At 49.6% G+C, this 17,735-nt stretch overlaps 1 protein-coding gene across 5 annotated transcripts in view; it reads left to right on the top strand.

The window, feature by feature from the left end:
- Positions 1-15,277, top strand: part of NF1 (neurofibromin 1) — a 74,624-nt gene extending 59,347 nt beyond the window's left edge. For 2 of the 5 annotated variants that reach the window (XM_038157654.1, XM_038157656.1), the window contains 14 exons: positions 33-134; positions 987-1,127; positions 1,471-1,597; positions 2,143-2,274; positions 2,822-2,957; positions 3,690-3,847; positions 4,686-4,808; positions 5,488-5,615; positions 6,082-6,182; positions 6,639-6,781; positions 6,887-6,933; positions 7,578-7,794; positions 8,831-8,881; positions 10,464-15,277. In XM_038157654.1, the coding sequence (XP_038013582.1) occupies positions 33-134; positions 987-1,127; positions 1,471-1,597; positions 2,143-2,274; positions 2,822-2,957; positions 3,690-3,847; positions 4,686-4,808; positions 5,488-5,615; positions 6,082-6,182; positions 6,639-6,781; positions 6,887-6,933; positions 7,578-7,794; positions 8,831-8,881; positions 10,464-10,606 (1,749 nt within the window). In that variant the 3' untranslated portion in view covers positions 10,607-15,277. The remainder of the gene's footprint in view (positions 1-32; positions 135-986; positions 1,128-1,470; positions 1,598-2,142; positions 2,275-2,821; positions 2,958-3,689; positions 3,848-4,685; positions 4,809-5,487; positions 5,616-6,081; positions 6,183-6,638; positions 6,782-6,886; positions 6,934-7,577; positions 7,795-8,830; positions 8,882-10,463) is intronic. The other 3 variants (XR_005259393.1, XM_038157655.1, XM_038157657.1) reach the window with 3 other exon arrangements.
- The last annotated feature ends 2,458 nt before the right edge of the window (positions 15,278-17,735 follow it).

The following is a 17,735-nucleotide window of genomic DNA, read 5'->3' on the forward strand; positions in this document are numbered from 1 at the left end:
GTATTTTTAATTACTCTCTTTTTTTCAAAAAGGGACTTGAGAGCTGTTTAAAAGGCCCTGATAATTACAATAGCCAAGTTCTAATAGAAGCCACAGTTATAGCCCTCACCAAGCTGCAGCCTCTTCTTAACAAGGTAAATCACTGCCTTTTGGAACGAGCAGAGAATGTGTTTTGTAGGTTATGATTGTGGGTATGAGCTCAGAAATACAAGTTAAATGTAGGGGTTTCTGAAGTTCACGCTTCAGAGTGATTCATGCGTGGAAGGAGCACATATGGGAAGCGTGGCAGATTGTGGGACCAGCACAAAGGCTTGAGAAATGCTGGGGATGTTCTGTTCTGCTTCCTGGAGCGGGGCCCTGGCAAAGGCTGTGCCCGTTCCTTCCACGAGGCTCCAGGGCTGCCTTGAGCTGTGTGTGCTGCTCCCTGCACGCCAGGGCTGGGGCAGTGGCCACGGGTGGGGACCCAGGCTCACTGCCAGGCTGCTGCCTCACAGCACACCCGGGGCACAGCAGGGACAGGGAGCCCCGTGCAGCTCTGGTGTGAGTAAAGCTCGTTTGGAAACAGCTCTGCTCAAGGCACCCAGCATGTGCTGAAGGCCAGTTCCTCTGTGTGTGGCTCTGATTTTGATGAGGAAGTGCTTGGCCCGTGCTGTGTGCAGAGCTGCAGTCCGTGTTCAGATGGAGAGCCACAGACCCGTTTCTGGTCAGGCTGGTACAGGGCAGTGTGGGTGTGACACTGAGCAAGGAAGGGATGGAGGTGAGAAGGAACAGCTTGGGAGGTGCAAACAAGGCTTGGAATGAATTTCCTTTCTACTGCTCACCTGTGAAGTGCATTGACAGGTCCGTGTGAGCATCTGCTCCCTGGGAGTGGATGTGGCTGAGGGCAAAAGCTGCTGCAAGGGGGACAGACCCTCCCCTCTGTCCGGGTTCTTTCACCTGCAGGAACCTACTCTAAAGGGCAGTGGTGGCTCTTTCTCTCCCTGCAGGACTCCCCTATGCACAAGGCTCTGTTCTGGGTGGCCATGGCCGTGCTGCAGCTGGATGAGGTGAACCTGTACTCAGCAGGGACAGCCCTGCTGGAGCAGAACCTGCACACCCTGGACAGCCTGCGCGTGTTCAACGACAAGGTGAGCCCACAGCTGCACTCCTGGCAGCAGTCGGAGCTGACAGAAAAGGGGAAAAACCCCATCTTGGTCCTTGGGAACACTTGCTAAGCAGCTAAACCTCAATTTGCATGAGAAATTGTTTCACTTGGGTGAGATCCACAGATAAAGATGCGGAGAGAAGTTGTCATTACTCTGGTGGAAACTGGAACAGAAATGTCCAGATGTGATCTGTGAGAAAGTGTTTGATATTTTCCTGTAGTCTCTGAAAGAACTGTTCTGTCACTTAAACAAAAAACCCAATGAACTTGACATGTCCTGAGTAACTTCCACTGAGGTGCTCTTGTATTTTGTTTTTGTGGGTCAGAGCCCAGAAGAAGTGTTCATGGAGATCAGGAGACCATTGGAATGGCACTGCAAGCAGATGGATCATTTTGTTGGGCTAAATTTCAACTCCAACTTTAACTTTGCACTAGTGGGACATCTCCTGAAAGGTAAGAGTGCATACTGCTCTTTGTTTGAGATGGCTCTTACATCAGGAACAAAAACAAGTCAAGGGATAAAGGGGCCACATTGGGTGATGGATTTTGAGTCACTTGGATTACAGAGTAAATACAGAATTAAACACACTTGTTTTAAAGGACTTCACCAGATTTCCTTTATACGTCTCCTGTGAAGGTCTAGTGCTGAAAGTTCTGAACTGTCACAGGGTGCAGAGCTTCATTTGCTGCAGTCTTTTACTTCTTCCTCCAAGAATGTCTCTCGCTGTTTGCCTGGGCTCAGGCTCACTGGGTTTTTTAGAAGACTGATTTGTGAGATAACAGATATAATGTATGCACAGACATTTGAAATGATGCAGTGTTGAGGGGAGGGGTAGAAAAAATTAGTCTTAAATGTGCCATTTCTGGTAGCACCATGCTCTCTCACCCTTGAGATGGAATGTCTGAGAACGTGCTGGAAAATATTTATAAATGCTTTCAAAATATTAGTGCTTCATAAATATGGATTCAGAAGTTAATTACAATCTTTTGTTTCTTAGGGTACAGGCATCCTTCCCCTACCACTGTAGCAAGAACAGTGAGGATTTTGCACACACTCCTTGCTCTGGTTAACAAACACAGGAACTGTGACAAGTTCGAGGTGAACACCCAGAGCGTGGCTTACCTGGCAGGTAATGAACCAAACCTCCTTTCCAGTCTGAGCTGACTGAAAAGGACTGGATTATTGTGCAGTTCCTTCAGGTTCAGGTTGTTCAAATTGTACCAGCACAAAGAAAACTTGTACCTGGTGGACAGGAGTGTGGGCAGGGTGGGCACATTGGGAAGGCTCTTTGGGGACTGAGGGCTTTGCCAGCACAGCACATCCTCTGCAGCTTTGGGACTTCTTCAGGGAGCCTGAAGGTTTCTTGGTGTGAAAACTCCAGTGTATGCCTGACAGCATTCAAGTTTCCATTGGTCTGGACATAGACATTGTGGCCACGTGAGGGCGAATTTGTAAATCTTGTCATTGTGACTGGATGGGAAACAGAATTAGTTTTAAATGTGCTGCTTTTAATCTGTACATTTCCTAAGGTGTAACTGCAGCTCAGTGGTGTTGATGTAAATGAACATTGATGCCTGTGAGAAATGCAGGTGGATGGAATATTGTTTCATTGCTCACTTGCTCTGCTGTGGAAAGCTTCCCTTCCCTTCCCTTCCCTTGGCTGTGTGTCTTTGCAGCCCTGCTGACGGTGTCGGAGGAGGTGCGGAGCCGCTGCAGCCTCAAGCACAGGAAGTCTCTCTTGCTGACAGACATTTCAATGGAAAACGTTCCCATGGACACATACCCCATCCACCACAGTGACACCAGCTATAGGTTGGTTGTCTCGCCTTTAGATCAGTTACCAAATTGCAAAGCCTGGTTCTTGAGTGAGTGAGCTGTGCTGAGAGCTGAGCCCCGCGGATAGCGCTGAGCCTGAGCAGTTTGCTCCTTACACTGGCTCAGCAGTCACAGAAATCTGGATGTGCACTTCGTACAGATTTCATTTTCAGAGCTTAACTGCTCTGGAGACTGTTAAACGTTTTGCTAAAATCTTTCTACGAGACCTGATTTAATCTCATTTATATTTTAGAAGAACATTTTGTTTACCCTTTTAAGAGCTCCAGGGCATGGAGCTGTCTGTGCCACTGGGAAACCTTGACACCTTGTTACAGCCTGTGTGCAGCCAGAGAGATCAGCCAGGAAATCAACTGGAAGTGCCAAGGAGAGCCTGTGTCCTCAACAGGGAGCACTTCACTCATGATCTCTCCTTTTAGCATTGAGATTGGAGTAGCTGATTACTAAATATATTTCATCTTGCCCCATAGGCTGATTTGCTTGCGTTCTTTTCACTGCTTTATTTTTTATCCCTTCAGCATCACATTCACATCAGATTGTTTGTTTTCAGTAGCTCAGACATCTTTGTAAGCAAAGTAATTTATGTGTTTTGGGGAAATTAACTGGGTAGGAAAGATGGGTTTAAGAAAGGATACTTTGGCTGCTCGAAAAACCTCTGCCTAAATAGCACAGTTTTAAGGTTTTCTTAATTGACTTTCTCTGCACTTTCAGGACACTAAAGGAACACCAGCCCTGGTCATCCCCCAAGGGGTCAGACAGACACCTGGCTGCCAGTTACCCAACAGTGGGACAGATCAGCCCTCGCACCCGGAAATCCATGAGCTTGGACATGGGGCAGCCTTCACAAGCCAACACTAAAAAGCTTCTAGGTTATTAACATAACTAATTTATTGATCTGTCTACAGAATACCCTGGGAAGCGTTACTGGAGAAAAAAACGTTCTTGTGTTAGTTCTGGCTTTAAGGGCTTATTCCTGATTGAGAGGAATAAATGCAGTTTCTGCAAAATGCAAATTTCAGGGCACAGTTAAAGAGGACTCAGTTCTTTTGGCCATGATGGGGGGAGCAAGAGCAATGCTCAAAATGTGCATGTTGAAGTGGAGAAAACAAGATATTCCAGATCCTGAAGGTGCCTAGTGCCAGTCTTGTGCTCCCAGCCCTTTCACCCAGGAAGTGGATTTTTAGCTGCTCCATTGAGTGCTCTGGTTGGGGCTGCAGGAGATGGTCCCAGAGCATGGTAGATGTGTGGAAACAACCTGATTTGTACTCATGGCTTCTCAGTGCATCGTGTTCACAACAAACTCGTGTATCAGAGGAACAAGCTGAGTTGCTTTGCAGAACTTGTGGAAGCCCTTTGGCATCACACAGGTGGAAGAACAGGGGCATTTCCTTCATCCCAGCCCTTTCCTGCTTCCTTTTCAGTAACCACGTCCTGGCATGTGTATTCGTGTGGGGGCCAGGAGTCCATGGCATGCCCCCCTGACTAATTGCATGCTCCCTCCTGTGTATTGTGAAGCACTCTGGAAGCTGTGATGGAGAGCGGCATGGTGTGACCGTATTTTCTGTCCCATCCCTGAAAATGGTGAAAAGGTCCACAGATTCCTGTCAACACATGGTAGATAGGGGAGTAGCTTGGCCAGAAAATCAGAAAAAGTTAGAATATGGATTTAGGTTTAATGTTTTTAATTGCTTGATAAATTGTTTTTAGGTACAAGGAAAAGTTTTGACCATTTGATATCGGACACAAAGGCTCCTAAAAGGCAAGACATGGAATCTGGAATCACAACGCCTCCCAAAATGAGGAGAGTAGCCGAAAATGATTATGAAATGGGTGAGACACAGGACTAACATTTTAAGAATAATACTAATTATAAACACTTTGTATATCTATACAAAGGACTGTTTCTAAATTCAGTGTTTACTTACCAAGGTTGCTCCAAGGTAAGGGAGAAGCACCTTTCTTAGCAATGGCTTCTGCAGGGTGCAGCCTTCATATCTCTGGCAGCTGCACTGGAGCTGCTCAGTTTACAGGTGCAGAATCAGGGGCAGCTCTGAAGGAGTGCATGTAGGACTGCAATGAAATAAAGAGCATTTGGCCTTCTATAAGTTAATAAGCCCCAGCTGCAAATTCCTGCAGGAGATGGAACGTGAGCTGACGCCTGGAATGCCTCTCTTCATCTTCTCCCCCATCTGCTTCCTGTGCCCTCACCCCCAATTGCAATGCAAGACCAGGGTTCTTCTCTTGTATCTGCCTGACCCTAAATTTGGTGCTTACACCCCTGGGCCTGTATTTCACTGAAGAGGAAATTGGGGTTTTGTTTGCCATCTGATGACACATCCCATGTAGTGGTCCGGTGCTGCTGCGCTGCGGCGCAGTCGTTGCTTTGCCCTTTGTGACGAGGCCGGTGAGCTCTGAGGTTTGCACATGACTGACTCCGCTGTGCAGAACCTGATTCTCTCTTGCTTTGGGTTTATTTTGCTCTGGATGAGTTGCTCTTTTTTATCTGCAGAAACCCAGAGAATATCACCACAGCAGCACCCACACCTCCGGAAAGTTTCTGTTTCCGAGTCAAACGTTCTCCTGGATGAAGAAGTTCTGACTGACCCAAAAATTCAAGCACTGCTGCTTACAGTTCTTGTAAGCTTTCTTCTGTGTGTTGTCTGCTATTTTCTGATGTCCTTTTAACTCCCAGCAAAACAAACATGTTCCTTGGAGTTTTTCCTGGCTGAGTTTATGACAAACTACTTTGTATAACAAAAGGTTATTAATACATTATAGTGTAAAAGAAATGAGCATTATTGGAATCCCAGGATGATTCAGTTTAAAAGTCATTAACTAGTAAGAGGTGCAGTCTGATAGCACTTTCCTCAGCTGTACCCCTGCAGTTCCCACTCCAGCTAGGATTCAGAAAGACTCAGTTGTGTAAAAAACTGATGAGATACATTTATTGGCAAAATACAAATTGTTGCCAACTGATTCTGTTGTTTCTCAACAGAGACATAAATCAATCTTTTCTAACACTGCTTCTGGTAGTCAGAAATCTTAAACCCTTTCAGCAAAGGCTGTAAGCACCCAGGTGCACTAACAGCTCCTTCCCTGCCAGGCCACGCTGGTGAAATACACCACGGACGAGTTCGACCAGCGCATCCTCTACGAGTATTTAGCAGAAGCCAGCGTCGTCTTCCCAAAGGTCTTTCCTGTTGTGTGAGTACCTGAAATTCTGGTTACAATAACTCTGTGCCTGGCTTTTCTTTAGAGGTCCCTGGTCCGGGACAAGCATCTACAAGGCACTGGCTTGTGTGGAGGTTACAGGCTGCAGTCTGTCCATGCTGGTTGATTTTCATTTGTGCCCCAGATGTTTCAAAGCTGATTTAAAGCCTAGTGTGGGTGCTCTTTGGGTGTTTCTTCAGACACCTGCTGTAGTTTTGCTGGAGTGAATATGTGTAAAGGAAACCCAGCTGTCAGAAGTTCAGGTGAGCAGGTGTTCACAAACTGACCTGAGCACATCAGTAGAGTCCTCATGGAGCAGTTGGGAATTGTGTTCTGAAATCACTGCTGAGGTGAAGATTGCACCTGAACTGCTGGTTGCTAAAGTCAGTTGGGAACTGCAGGTTTATTGTATTGATTGACCAAAAACTAAGCCACTTTTCCTTTCTTTAGGCATAATTTATTGGATTCCAAGATCAATACCCTTTTATCGCTGTGCCAGGACCCAAACTTGTTGAATCCAATTCACGGGATTGTGCAGAGTGTTGTCTACCATGAGGAGTCTCCACCCCAATACCAAACATCCTATCTACAGAGTAAATATTCTTCCTTTTTTTTAAAAAAAGTGCTAAACTGGGAGCACTCTGTTCTCTGTCAGGTGGGAGCTGGGCTTTCATGGTGGTGTTCATTTGTTGTTGCAGGTTTTGGATTTAACGGGCTGTGGAGGTTTGCTGGCCCCTTCTCCAAGGTAAGAGCTCCGTGGGGTCTGGGCTGTTTGGCCTTTCTGGGCACGTTGGTGCTGCAGCAAAGACGCTCATAAGGAGCATCATTCTCATGTGGGTGGGCAGAGAGCATCAGGGGCACCTCCAGGGCTAAAACCAGAGCATCAGGGGCACCTCCAGGGCTAAAACCAGCCCCGGGCCTGCAGCAGTGCTGTGGTAGATAAGTTACCAAAGTGGGGTAAAAGCAGCCAGCTGTGTAAGGGCAGCTTTTCCTGCTCCCAGGGTCAGTTCATTACATGCATCTGAGAGGGTAGGGGTAAATTTGGTAAGAGTGATGATTCCAGGAGGCTGAATTTTGTGTTGGAGCAGAGCCAGTGGAGCACTGCTCATGTGTCCAGCCATCCCAAGGGAGGCAGCCCAGGTGTGGGGCTGGGGCAGGGGCTCTGCAGCCCCTCTTCCTGCCCTGGGCTCCCACACACTGAGACCTGGTCTGCAGTGTGTCCATTTAGATTGGTCTGGACAAGGCCACAAATCAGTTTTTACAGATACATCAAATGCTGTTGGAAATTTGCAGGCAAAACAGAGGGACTTGAGAGGGAGCTCTGGAGCACAGCTCAAATTGACAGGAAAGCACAAAGGAAAGAACAACCTTTTTTCCCATCTCCCACAGCAAACCCAAATCCCAGACTATGCTGAGCTCATAGTGAAGTTCCTTGATGCCTTGATTGACACATATTTGCCTGGAATTGATGAGGAAACCAGTGAAGAATCTCTCCTGACCCCCACGTCTCCATATCCTCCAGCGGTGCAGAGCCAGCTCAGCATCACTGCAAACCTCAACCTCTCCAACTCCATGACCTCACTTGCCACTTCCCAGCACTCCCCAGGTCAGTGCCTCTTCTGGTACTGTGTGGGTGGGGGAAATGTGGGAATTTCCTGGTCTAGGAGCCTTGTTGGCTCTTTGGATGTGTTTATGTGTCAAACACGGGTGCATTGTGGAGTCAAATGAATATTAAATTGTTCCTGAGCTGTTACCCTGTTGATTCAGATCCTGGATTTTATCCAGCACAAAAATTGTCTCCCAGCTCACTCCATGTGAAGGGAAGAGAATTCAGGGCATCAGAACAGCAGCACCTCTGCGTGGAACACGTGCCCTGCAGGGGATCCCTGGCTCACAGGCACGGGGATGGTTTGTTCAGGGTGCAGAGGAGCAGCAGCAGTAAGGCAGGGTTGTTGGAATTCTTTGGGAGCAGGGGTTTCTTTGGGAACATGCCTTGCTGTCAGTGTGGAAGGACATTCTGGGCAGCATCTTTCCATTTGGAACGCAGCGTCGGTGGCAGCTCCAGCAGCTCGTTTCCAAGGATGAGGTGATGGTGCAGGACTGGGCTCTCTGCAAGGGAAAGAAGCATTTTGCTCTGTAAATGTCCTCCTTCCTTCTGCCCCACTTTCCATTCCCTCTTCCTTTACAAGCTGAGAGGAAGGAATTAATCCAACTCGTCAAACATTCCTTCCAAGTGCTGTGCAAACAGATGGCTTTTGTCAAAGGCTGGTTAAGAGTCTCCACAAACAGAGTTGGGAACTGGGGAACTCGTTCAGGTTAATAGTGAGTCTGAAACAACACATGGCTGGCACTCTGAGCACTGTTTGCTTGGAAATTAAATTTAAAACACCAGTGTGAAGGCCACGTGTTGAGCAGCACTCAGTTAAAAGAAACATTTTCAGCCAAGTGAGTTTTTTTATTATGGCTACAAATACTGAGTTGCAGATACATGAAAAATTCATTTCTTGCATCTGGAAACAACTATGCAGGATCATTGTTTATAAATGTTTTGTCTGTCACCATCTCTGTTCCTTTCCCTCCCCTTCCCCGTCTCATGGACATTATTCACTTACATTTCTTTCTTTCATTCTGTGTCTGTGAAGCTTCTCTGCCTTGCTCTAAGTCTGCAGTTTTCATGCAGCTGCCTCATCCAGGTACTCTCTTCTTTCATCATATTTGCACGAAATGCTGCTTGAGCTGCGTCAGGGCCGGGCTGTGGCATGAGGAGCAGTTTCTGACACGGGAATGGCTTCAGCAAGTGCTAAGCTGGTGCATTTCTTGGGGGATGCCAACAGTACCTGGTGGTAGAGCAGACAAAGTCACCCACAGCCTTGAGAATAAATCTGGTAACAAGAGGGATGCTAATATGGAAATCACTTGGCTGCAGGGGTGAGGCTCAAATGAGCTGTTTGGTGGGAGCTCCTTCGAGTGACCAGGACTGAGCTCTGGCTGCAGGGACACACGGGCAAACAGACACGAGTGTGGACTGACTGCAGCAGACAGTGGGGCAGTAAATCAGGAGCTGCGCCCTTCTGCATTTCTGCTTTGTGTGGAGAAGTGAGAGAAAGCTGCAGAAGAGGGTTTATTGCTCATGCCCCTGGATTGTCCCTGTCCTCAGCATAGTTTGGGAGTTTTGTGCTGCCACCCACACAAGGAGAGGAAGGTGCAGTCTCAGGCTGGAGCCCTCACATTGTCCCTGTGCTGCGTGTGGAGGGTGTTCTTTGTTCTCACTAATGCCAGCACCAATGAATTTGTTGCACATAATTGTGGATATGTCACTTACAATAACAGAACTTTGTCCTAACCTTTCCATTTGCTGTCAGACATCCTAATTTTTGCTGCTGATTGTAGTTGTATCCTCTTGCATAAAACCAGCTGTCCTGCTCTTCATGGCTGGTGCTGCACCTGTCCCGTGGGTGTGAGGTGTTGGTGAGCACTCGCCAGACAGACTCAGTGTGGCAGACATGGAGAGGCTGCTGCAGGGGCTAACTCACAGCAGAGGCAGCGTAAAGAGCGACACTTGCTCAGGAGCAGGTCTGCCCCTAGCCCAGCTCTGGGCTGTCGGCTGTGCAGTGACAGTGCCCAAAGCCACTGCTGAGGCTCTGACGCCAGGCATGGGGTGGTGATGTCGTGTCAGCGTGGGGTCTTCACTAAAGCACTTCAGTTTTGAGGTTGGTTTGATGGGAGACTTTAGCAAAACATAACAGAGTTGTATATACCTTGTCCTGCAGAGCACATGCAGAGCTTCTCAGGAGGGTCTAAGTTTGTGGGCACCAACCTGTCTGGTGCCATTCTCATCCTGAGCCCTACCAGCCTCTTCCTGCCACTGGTGGGGCTGAACTCAGCAGTTTTCATGATGAGTCCCAGCCTCAGTTTCTCTGTGCCTGTGTCCTTTCAAGAACCTCCTTGGGAAACTGTTTCTTTACTCGTTAAGAGTCAAGTTTGGTGGTTTGTTTTGTGTTTTCCTCCTTCCTTCACTGAAGCAGACTTGTTTCCAGCAGGACAGCCAAGTTTTCTTGGTTTTACTCTCGCTTTGCCCTCTGCCGGCCCCGCAGGCTGGAGGGCAGGGGCGGCGGCTCTGCAGCCCCAGCTGCCGCAGATCGTGTTTGATTCTTTCTAGACGGGTCCCGGCGGGGTCGGCCCCTCAGGGGGACGCGCCCCCCGGGGACCCCCGCGGCTGAGCGGGCCCGGGGGCTGCCGGCAGCGGGGCTCAGGGCGGCGCTTGTGTCTCCGCAGGGATCGACAAGGAGAACGTGGAGCTCTCGCCCACCGCCGGCCACGCCAACAGCGGGAGGATGCGCCACGGCTCCGCCAGCCAAGTTCAGAAGCAGCGAAGCGCCGGCAGCTTCAAGCGTCACAGCATCAAAAAGATCGTGTGATTGTCGCTTTGTAATTTTATTTTTTATTTTTGGACCTGACTGACACGCGCGGCCCCTCGCGGAGGGCCCTGCGCCGGGTGTGATGCTGCACTTGAGCTGTACAGTTCCCATCCAGCCGCTGCCAGATGATCAACTCCTGACCCACTGCCTGAGTTAACGCCTTCATCCCCGAGCCGGGCTCCAGCCGTGCTCGGAGCCGCGCTGTGCCCCGGGCGAGGCTGGAGTTCTGGAGCGCTGCAGAGCCGCGGCCCCTTCGAATCCAAAGCCATTCCCCAGCCCTGCCATGTCTGCTCTGGCCTCAGGTGTTCCTGCCAAGGGAAGTGTTGATCCTTAACCCTGTTTGCACGCCTCAAGGTAGTAGTGGCTTCCTGAGCCGGGGAAGTTTCTCTAACCCTGGTTTTAACCCAAACCTATAAGATTTTAGCTGTGTACTTTTTTTTTTACCACACTGAGAAGTTAATGATAGCTGCAGTACAAGGAGCTTAACAGAAGTGGTGGATTAGGTTAAATTTCAGGTAATTAGCAATAAAGGGGAGAGGAAAAGGAGGCTGCAGGAGTCCCTCATTCCCCAGACCAAGCTTCACACACTTGGACTGTACGTGGACCAGACTGGACAAACTGGCTTTTTTCCCAAAGCTTTTTTTTGTTTTTTGTTTTTTTTTTTTTTTTTTTTTTTTTTTTTTTTTTTTTTTTTTTGTTTTTTTGTTTTCTCTATACTTTACCTTCCCTGAGGAAGTTGTACAGGGGAAAATCCCTGGGAACTGAGCCTTGAGATGTCATTGTAGCACCTGCTTTAGTTCTGCCCCTCCCAAAAACGTGCACCTTCAGGAGCTCCTGGCAGAATATCCAGTGGGGAATGGAGGGAGAATGGGATGGATGCATTCCCCGCTCTGGGGATGGTGTGTGGCAAAGCCACCCTGCGCTGCCCGAGCGGGGACACAAACAGCCACGTCTGCTGAAGGTACATGAGTTTCAATCAGCTGACACTGTGTCCAGTCTGGCGGTGGCGCGGTCCCTCCCGGGGCGGCTCAGGCTCCCGCGGGGCTTACACAAACCTGAGGCTGCTGTCACCGCCAGGGCTGCGGGTGGCAGCCGGGCCCACGCCGCGGGCTGGCGAGGGAGGAGCCGGCGCTGGTCCCGCTGCGGGTGCCGGTGCCCCGCGGGGTGTCTGAGTCGGGGCGAGCTGGAGTTCTGGCAGGGGCTGTGTCCCTGGGGCTCACACAGCTCCTGCTCAGAAACAGATCCACTTCCCCGCTTCCCAGTTTCAGATCCCTCTGCTGTGGTAGGAATTAACCGTGGCTTTAAAGGAGAAAAAAAGCATATCCATTAGGTGAAGGCCAGTCCTCCAGTGTAAGATTGGGTTCTGGACAGGCTGTTCAGGTCCAGCCCAGCCAGCTGTGACCCCAGCCCACACGATCTTACATGGACAAAAGGCAAGAGACGAGAAGTGCTCTTCTCCACATGGGGACAAATGCCCTAAGTTTATTTCCAGGTGACCCTCCAGATGGAAAAGAGACCTGTCGCCTCATGGCAGGAGACTTTTAAACCCGGGAATGGGGGCGGAGGAGCAGGACCGCAGTCAGTGGCACGCAGGTGAGGAGGGGCGAGGGGAGGGTAACCCAGGAACAGACCACCAACACTAATGGGGGAAAAGGGGGGGACCATGTGGTGATAGGATACAGATCATGTGAACAGTGCAAATTACCAAACACCCAGTGCAAATAACTAAATAACTGTTTAGTGCAATACGACACTCCAGTGCAATCGTTAGTGGCTTTCAGTAAATCCAACTCCACGGCTAAATTATTAGAGAATGGTACAATTAAGGGTTCCAATTTATTGCTATAGCACATAATTCCCATGTATCCACACAGTAACAATGTAACATTTATGTAAATAAAAATACCTTTATTGTATTGATTCATTAAATAACAATTTCTTTAATTTGTTTACAGTCCTGGAAAAACTATGAACACAAACTTCGTATGCAAGTAGTTTGCCAAAACTAGAGGAAAACTTAGAATTAGCAGTCATGGAATGAACAGGCTAGAAAGATGAACTGGTGCAATTAACCACATCCCCTCACTCGGGCGGTGCAGGCGCCAGGCAGGAACGTGGTCACTGGTGACACAGGGTGGGGTCTGAGCAGGGCCACGAGGCTGAGCTGGGCTCAGGGACAGAGCAGGGGCTCAGGCCTTGGGTTTGGGGTCCCCAGGTTAGAAACCATTGTCATCTCACAACTCGGATTGCGAGGAGCCACCCCTGGTGCCACTGGGCTTTGCACTGGGTTGTGCCCAGTCGAGCTGGTTCCAGCCCTTCCCGTTTTGCTGAGGACAAGGAATTGTAGAAGCCTGAGGATTTGTACGTAGGAGGAAAGCAATGTCTGGTAAAGGTGGTGTGCTGTTTTCAGCCGTTTCTCATAGGAGCAGATCTGCAGACAGGAACAGTAATTCCAGAGGAACTGCCTGACTGATTCTGTTTGGGCAGAGAGCAAGCCCTTCCCTGTTCTGCATCGCCCATGTCAGAAGTGTCCCTCCAACACAGCTGCTGTGTTCCCTGCAGCACAGAGATGTGGGAGCAGAGGGGACAGGGATCAAAGTCACCCTCCCTGTGAAAACTACTCCAGGCTCTCAGTCCCAGCTGAAAAATGGTCTCTTCATAAAGTCAGTGAACAAAATTGAATTTCCTCTTTCCTGGAAGGAGTCAGTTGGAGTTTTCCTTGTGGGAGAGGTTCAGTGAGAGGGCCTGGACTCTGGCAGAGCAGAGGTATCAGACACCTGTGTTGGGTAACGGGTGAATTGGGGTGTAAGGACTGCTGATGGCCAAGGCTGAATTTGGGATCGTGTGTGCCCTGATAGACAGGAACGTTGTGTCCTAGTACTGGTGCTTGGGAAGCTTGTGCTTGGCTCCCAGGGAACCATGGCCTTTGTGGAATGATTAAACTCCCATCAGTAATTAGTTGTTGAGTGCCTTACTGTCACTGCATCGCTCTCCCGCTCCCTCCAGCAGCCACTGCTGGGATTTGCGTCTTTTTCTTTCTCTCATCCTCCTTCCTTCGTTCTTTCCCTGTTTGAGCACTCTCCATCCCGTTCCATCCCTGGGAGCTCTGCTCCCATCCCGGGCTGCTCCATCCTTTCTCCACCTGCTGCTCTGTTCTCTGGTTGTTGCTGGTGACAGTGCGGGTGTGAGCCCTGACCTGACATGCAGGAGCCCCGTCCCAGGGTCCCCAGTGCCACTGGCAGAGGCTGCTGCTCCAGGCTCTGCTGCTCCAGGCTCTGCTGCTCCAGGCTCTGCTGCTCCAGGCTCTGCTGCAGGGCTGGAGCTGCAGCCCCTGAGTCCCTGTGCTCTGACATGAAAACTTCAAATCCATGAAAATGCGATTGGAACGCGTGGACCATGTAGCGCCCTCCCGGGGAGCGAGCGAGCCCTGGCTCAGAGCCCGTTCCCTGCCCCACACTGACCACAGCTCAGTACTGTAAAGGCGATTAACATTCTGTTTGTGTTTGTATTTTCCCTGACTCAAAGATAACTCGGTAGTATTTGAATAGTGCATAACCTACCTGTAACGATGCCGACGTTTCTGCTTTACCGTGCATGAGGTTTCCCAGGACAGGGAGCGTTTCGCTGAGTCTCGTGGGCTGAGCCCCTGGCACGTGCCAGGGCTGGCTCTGACCCAGGTTGTAGGTTTTAGGGCTTTTTCTCTTTCATTCTAAGGTTAATTTTTTTCCGAAGTCACAAAGCACGTCCTATTGTAATGCAACAAACCACAGACAGTAACTCAGAGTGTTGGTCCCACCTTTTTTTTTATGCAGTATATTCACCTGTAAATAGGTTTTGTGTAAAATTTGACAGAAAAGTATATTTACTACACTGTAAATACATGTGACAATATATTGTATTATTTTGCTTTTTTTGTAAAGCAGTTAGTTGCTGTATATGTATAACATACAAATTTGATTATTCTAGTGTTAGTAACTGTTAACTCCTCCTCCTCCCTCCTGCTGGTGCATTCCATCATTCCAACCAGGAGCTGTGTCCCACACACTCACCCCGTGTGTGCTCTCACTGCTTCCCTGCGGCCTCGGCCGCCCACGGTTCCCGTGCTGCCAGACCCGGGCTGAGCCTGCAGAGCCCGCTGCTCCCAGCCTCGGGCCCGTGGGAGCTGGGGCTCACAGTGGTGGAAACCTGGTTTCAGATAATGATTGTTCACCCCATTCTCCCCTCATGTATGTACTTCCCCCTTTTTTTTGAAGTAAAATGTAAATTCAACCTGCTCCCAGTTGTTCGAAGGTCATTCCGGGGGCTGCAGGGTGAGCCTGGTGGACGCCGATGTCCTCTCCCTGGTGGAACGAGTTTGGGTGGGTTCTTTGGGGCTGAACCAAGGGATCCAGCCCACTTACAGAGCCCAACACCCCACTTTTCCTGGGGAAAATTAAAATTCCACTTAAAATCGAGTGTCTGGGGTTTGTCTTCCCAGACTGGTGCTGCTCTGGGTGTGGGATCCTGCACAGATCTGAGATTGCCTGCGGTGACTGAGGAAGAAGAAAGCCCATTGTCATGAATTCCATGTCACTTCAATAAGATTATCATAACTGAATAATAAATCAGAATATTTCTTTTTAAAATGTAAATTTAATATTGTAATAAAACAGCTGCTTGGTCTTTAAAGAACAATTCAGTATAATTTGTCTATTTGAGCTTTTTTTGCCTAGAAGCTTGAGGTTTCAGCTGTCAGGCAACTTCTCTGACAAATGATTAATCACATCTATTTTTCTTTTAGGGGGATACATTACTTCCCCATTAAAAGTGTGTAAGTACTTATATTCTGACTTTGTGAATCGTAAAAGGATGTAAAGACACATTAAAGTGTGACTGCATTGACTTCTTCTGAGACATCTTATTGTTCCTGCATGGTGAGCAGACAGGCCTGCAGCCACCTGGACAGGCGGTTCCTGTTGTGCTGCTGGTGCAGGCTGGGGCTGCGCGAGGGGCAGAGCAGCCGTCTGTGAACTGTTAAATTTCATTGTCTGTGCTTCAGAGGAAATGTTCCTCAGTTCTGAGTTGGACCTGGAGTGGGATCCAGGCAGGAGCCAGCTCTAAGCAGCACCTGCTCAATCACTGCTGTCAGAAACATTCCTGAAGTTCCTCTTGTGGACAGTGGAGCCTCCCTGCTGCTTGAGATGACAAATACACTGTAGCCACAGGGAAGGAATGAAAGGAGAGCTCTATTTCAGTTATGTATGCAGTTGGCCAGCTGTACTTGGGGGAAAACTGCACTGTTGGAGCAGGCACTTCTGTCTACGGAAATAGCTTCAAAATCCCTGCCCAGCTGATGCTGCTGAAACATTTTACAAAGGAAAATAATAAAGTAAAAATGCAGAACTTGCTTGAACTTGGGGAATGAATTCTGTTCTGGAGCTGAAAACTGCACAAGGAGGAAAAGAAGGTTGTTCATGGCTGAGCCCAGGATGGCTCAGAGCTGCTGGTGAAGGTGCCCCAGCAGTGCCCCAGGTGGGATCCCTGTTCCCTGGGGTCCTCTCGCAGGACTGCGTTCTGCTTGGCCACTTACACCATTTCCAAATGTGCTTTACGTGCCTGTGCTCCCCTGAGGCCCCTCTGAGGACGGGGACAGAGCACCTGAACCACCTGTGCCACCTGTGTGACAGAGCCGAGGGCCAAAGCCAAGCTCCTGAGCTGTGCCACGACCTGAGCTGCGATCCTCAGGTGGGAATCCTTCGTGCCTTGCAACGGGGCCCTGGCTGCTCCTCTGGGTAACGAGCTCTCCAATGAACAGCACTGCCGGCCTTGTGTGGGTGGGAAGGCTACAAAAACAACTCTCATGATGAGACTTGTTCAAATAACTACGGGTTTGTTCTTCAAAGGAATCATGGAAAAACCTCTGACGATGGGATCTTTTGGGATACTTACAGTGCTATAAATAGCCAGGAGTAACTATGTGCTCAAGAAAATCCCCCTGAACTATTAAAGAGTATTTTAATTTTTTTGTCATAGCATACTGTCCTTCAGACAAACTGGAAATATCTGCTCTGCTGCTTCCACCCCCAGTTAGGTACTGGGAGAGCAAGGTCTGCCCAGGAGAGCTGGCTGTGCAGCCAGACACGGTGCAAATGCTGAAGAGCTGCTCCTCCAGCCCTCCTCCTCCTCCTCGGGCTGCGAGGACACCAGGGAATGAAACTGCAGGTGTTTCAGCAGTGCTGGTCCCATGTGTGTCTGACACAGGCTGTGGCTGTGACCTTGACAAATCCCTGGAAGTTTCACCACCAGGCACTGCGAGCACTGGGATTGCCCAACAGCCAAGGCTGGCTGTCGGTTGGGAATTCTTAACGGACAAACTCCTGAGCTCCTCAGATTAGGGGCATCAGGAGGGCAAAGTCTCAACACCGATGGATTTTTCCTCTCCCTGTGAGACACAATTTGTACTTTTTAAGGGGTATTTAGTATTAATTCCTGACTGCTCTCAACAAAAATACAGAGGCAAATCAGGAACTTTTCACAGAAGAATACTTGGACAAATCAGTGATCTAGGAAGGACAATCCTGCCCATGAGCGTGGTTTCTCCGAGTTACTCACTTCCACTCTCACACACCACCCGCCCGCTGCGGGCACGTGTCAATAAGCAAGGGGCAGGATTGATTCCAGCCAGCGCAGCAGAGACTCCCCCTGTGCCTGCAGGTTCGTGCAGCCTCGCTGCAGCAGGGCGTGCTGCTCTCAGCCAGGCGAGCTCTGGGAACAGCAGCGGCTCTGCAGGATGAGCCCAGGCTGCCGCAGAGGGACGAGGCTGGCTGGGGGTGACTGCCAGGTGAACAGGAAGCTCAGGCTTTCAAGCTGCAACCAGGCTTGCTTTCCTGCACTGCTGCAGGCACCCCAGGAGCTGCTCTGGTTTATAACCCACTCCAGCTCAGCTGCTCCCTGTTCCTGCCCCAAAGCATGAACCACCTCTCCCTGGCCTCCCGCTTCCCTCCGACTTTGCTAAAGTTCCAAAAGATGAAAAAGCAGCCGAGGTTGTTCCCCTGGGAAATCCTGAGCCACTTGTCCCCACAGAGACAGCTCTGGTGACAGACTCAGAGCAGTGTCCTCAGAAGCCCTGCAGCAGCCCGGCAGCCTCCTG

This window comes from Motacilla alba, chromosome 19 (genome assembly GCF_015832195.1).
Source record: "Motacilla alba alba isolate MOTALB_02 chromosome 19, Motacilla_alba_V1.0_pri, whole genome shotgun sequence".
Lineage (NCBI taxonomy): Eukaryota > Metazoa > Chordata > Aves > Passeriformes > Motacillidae > Motacilla > Motacilla alba.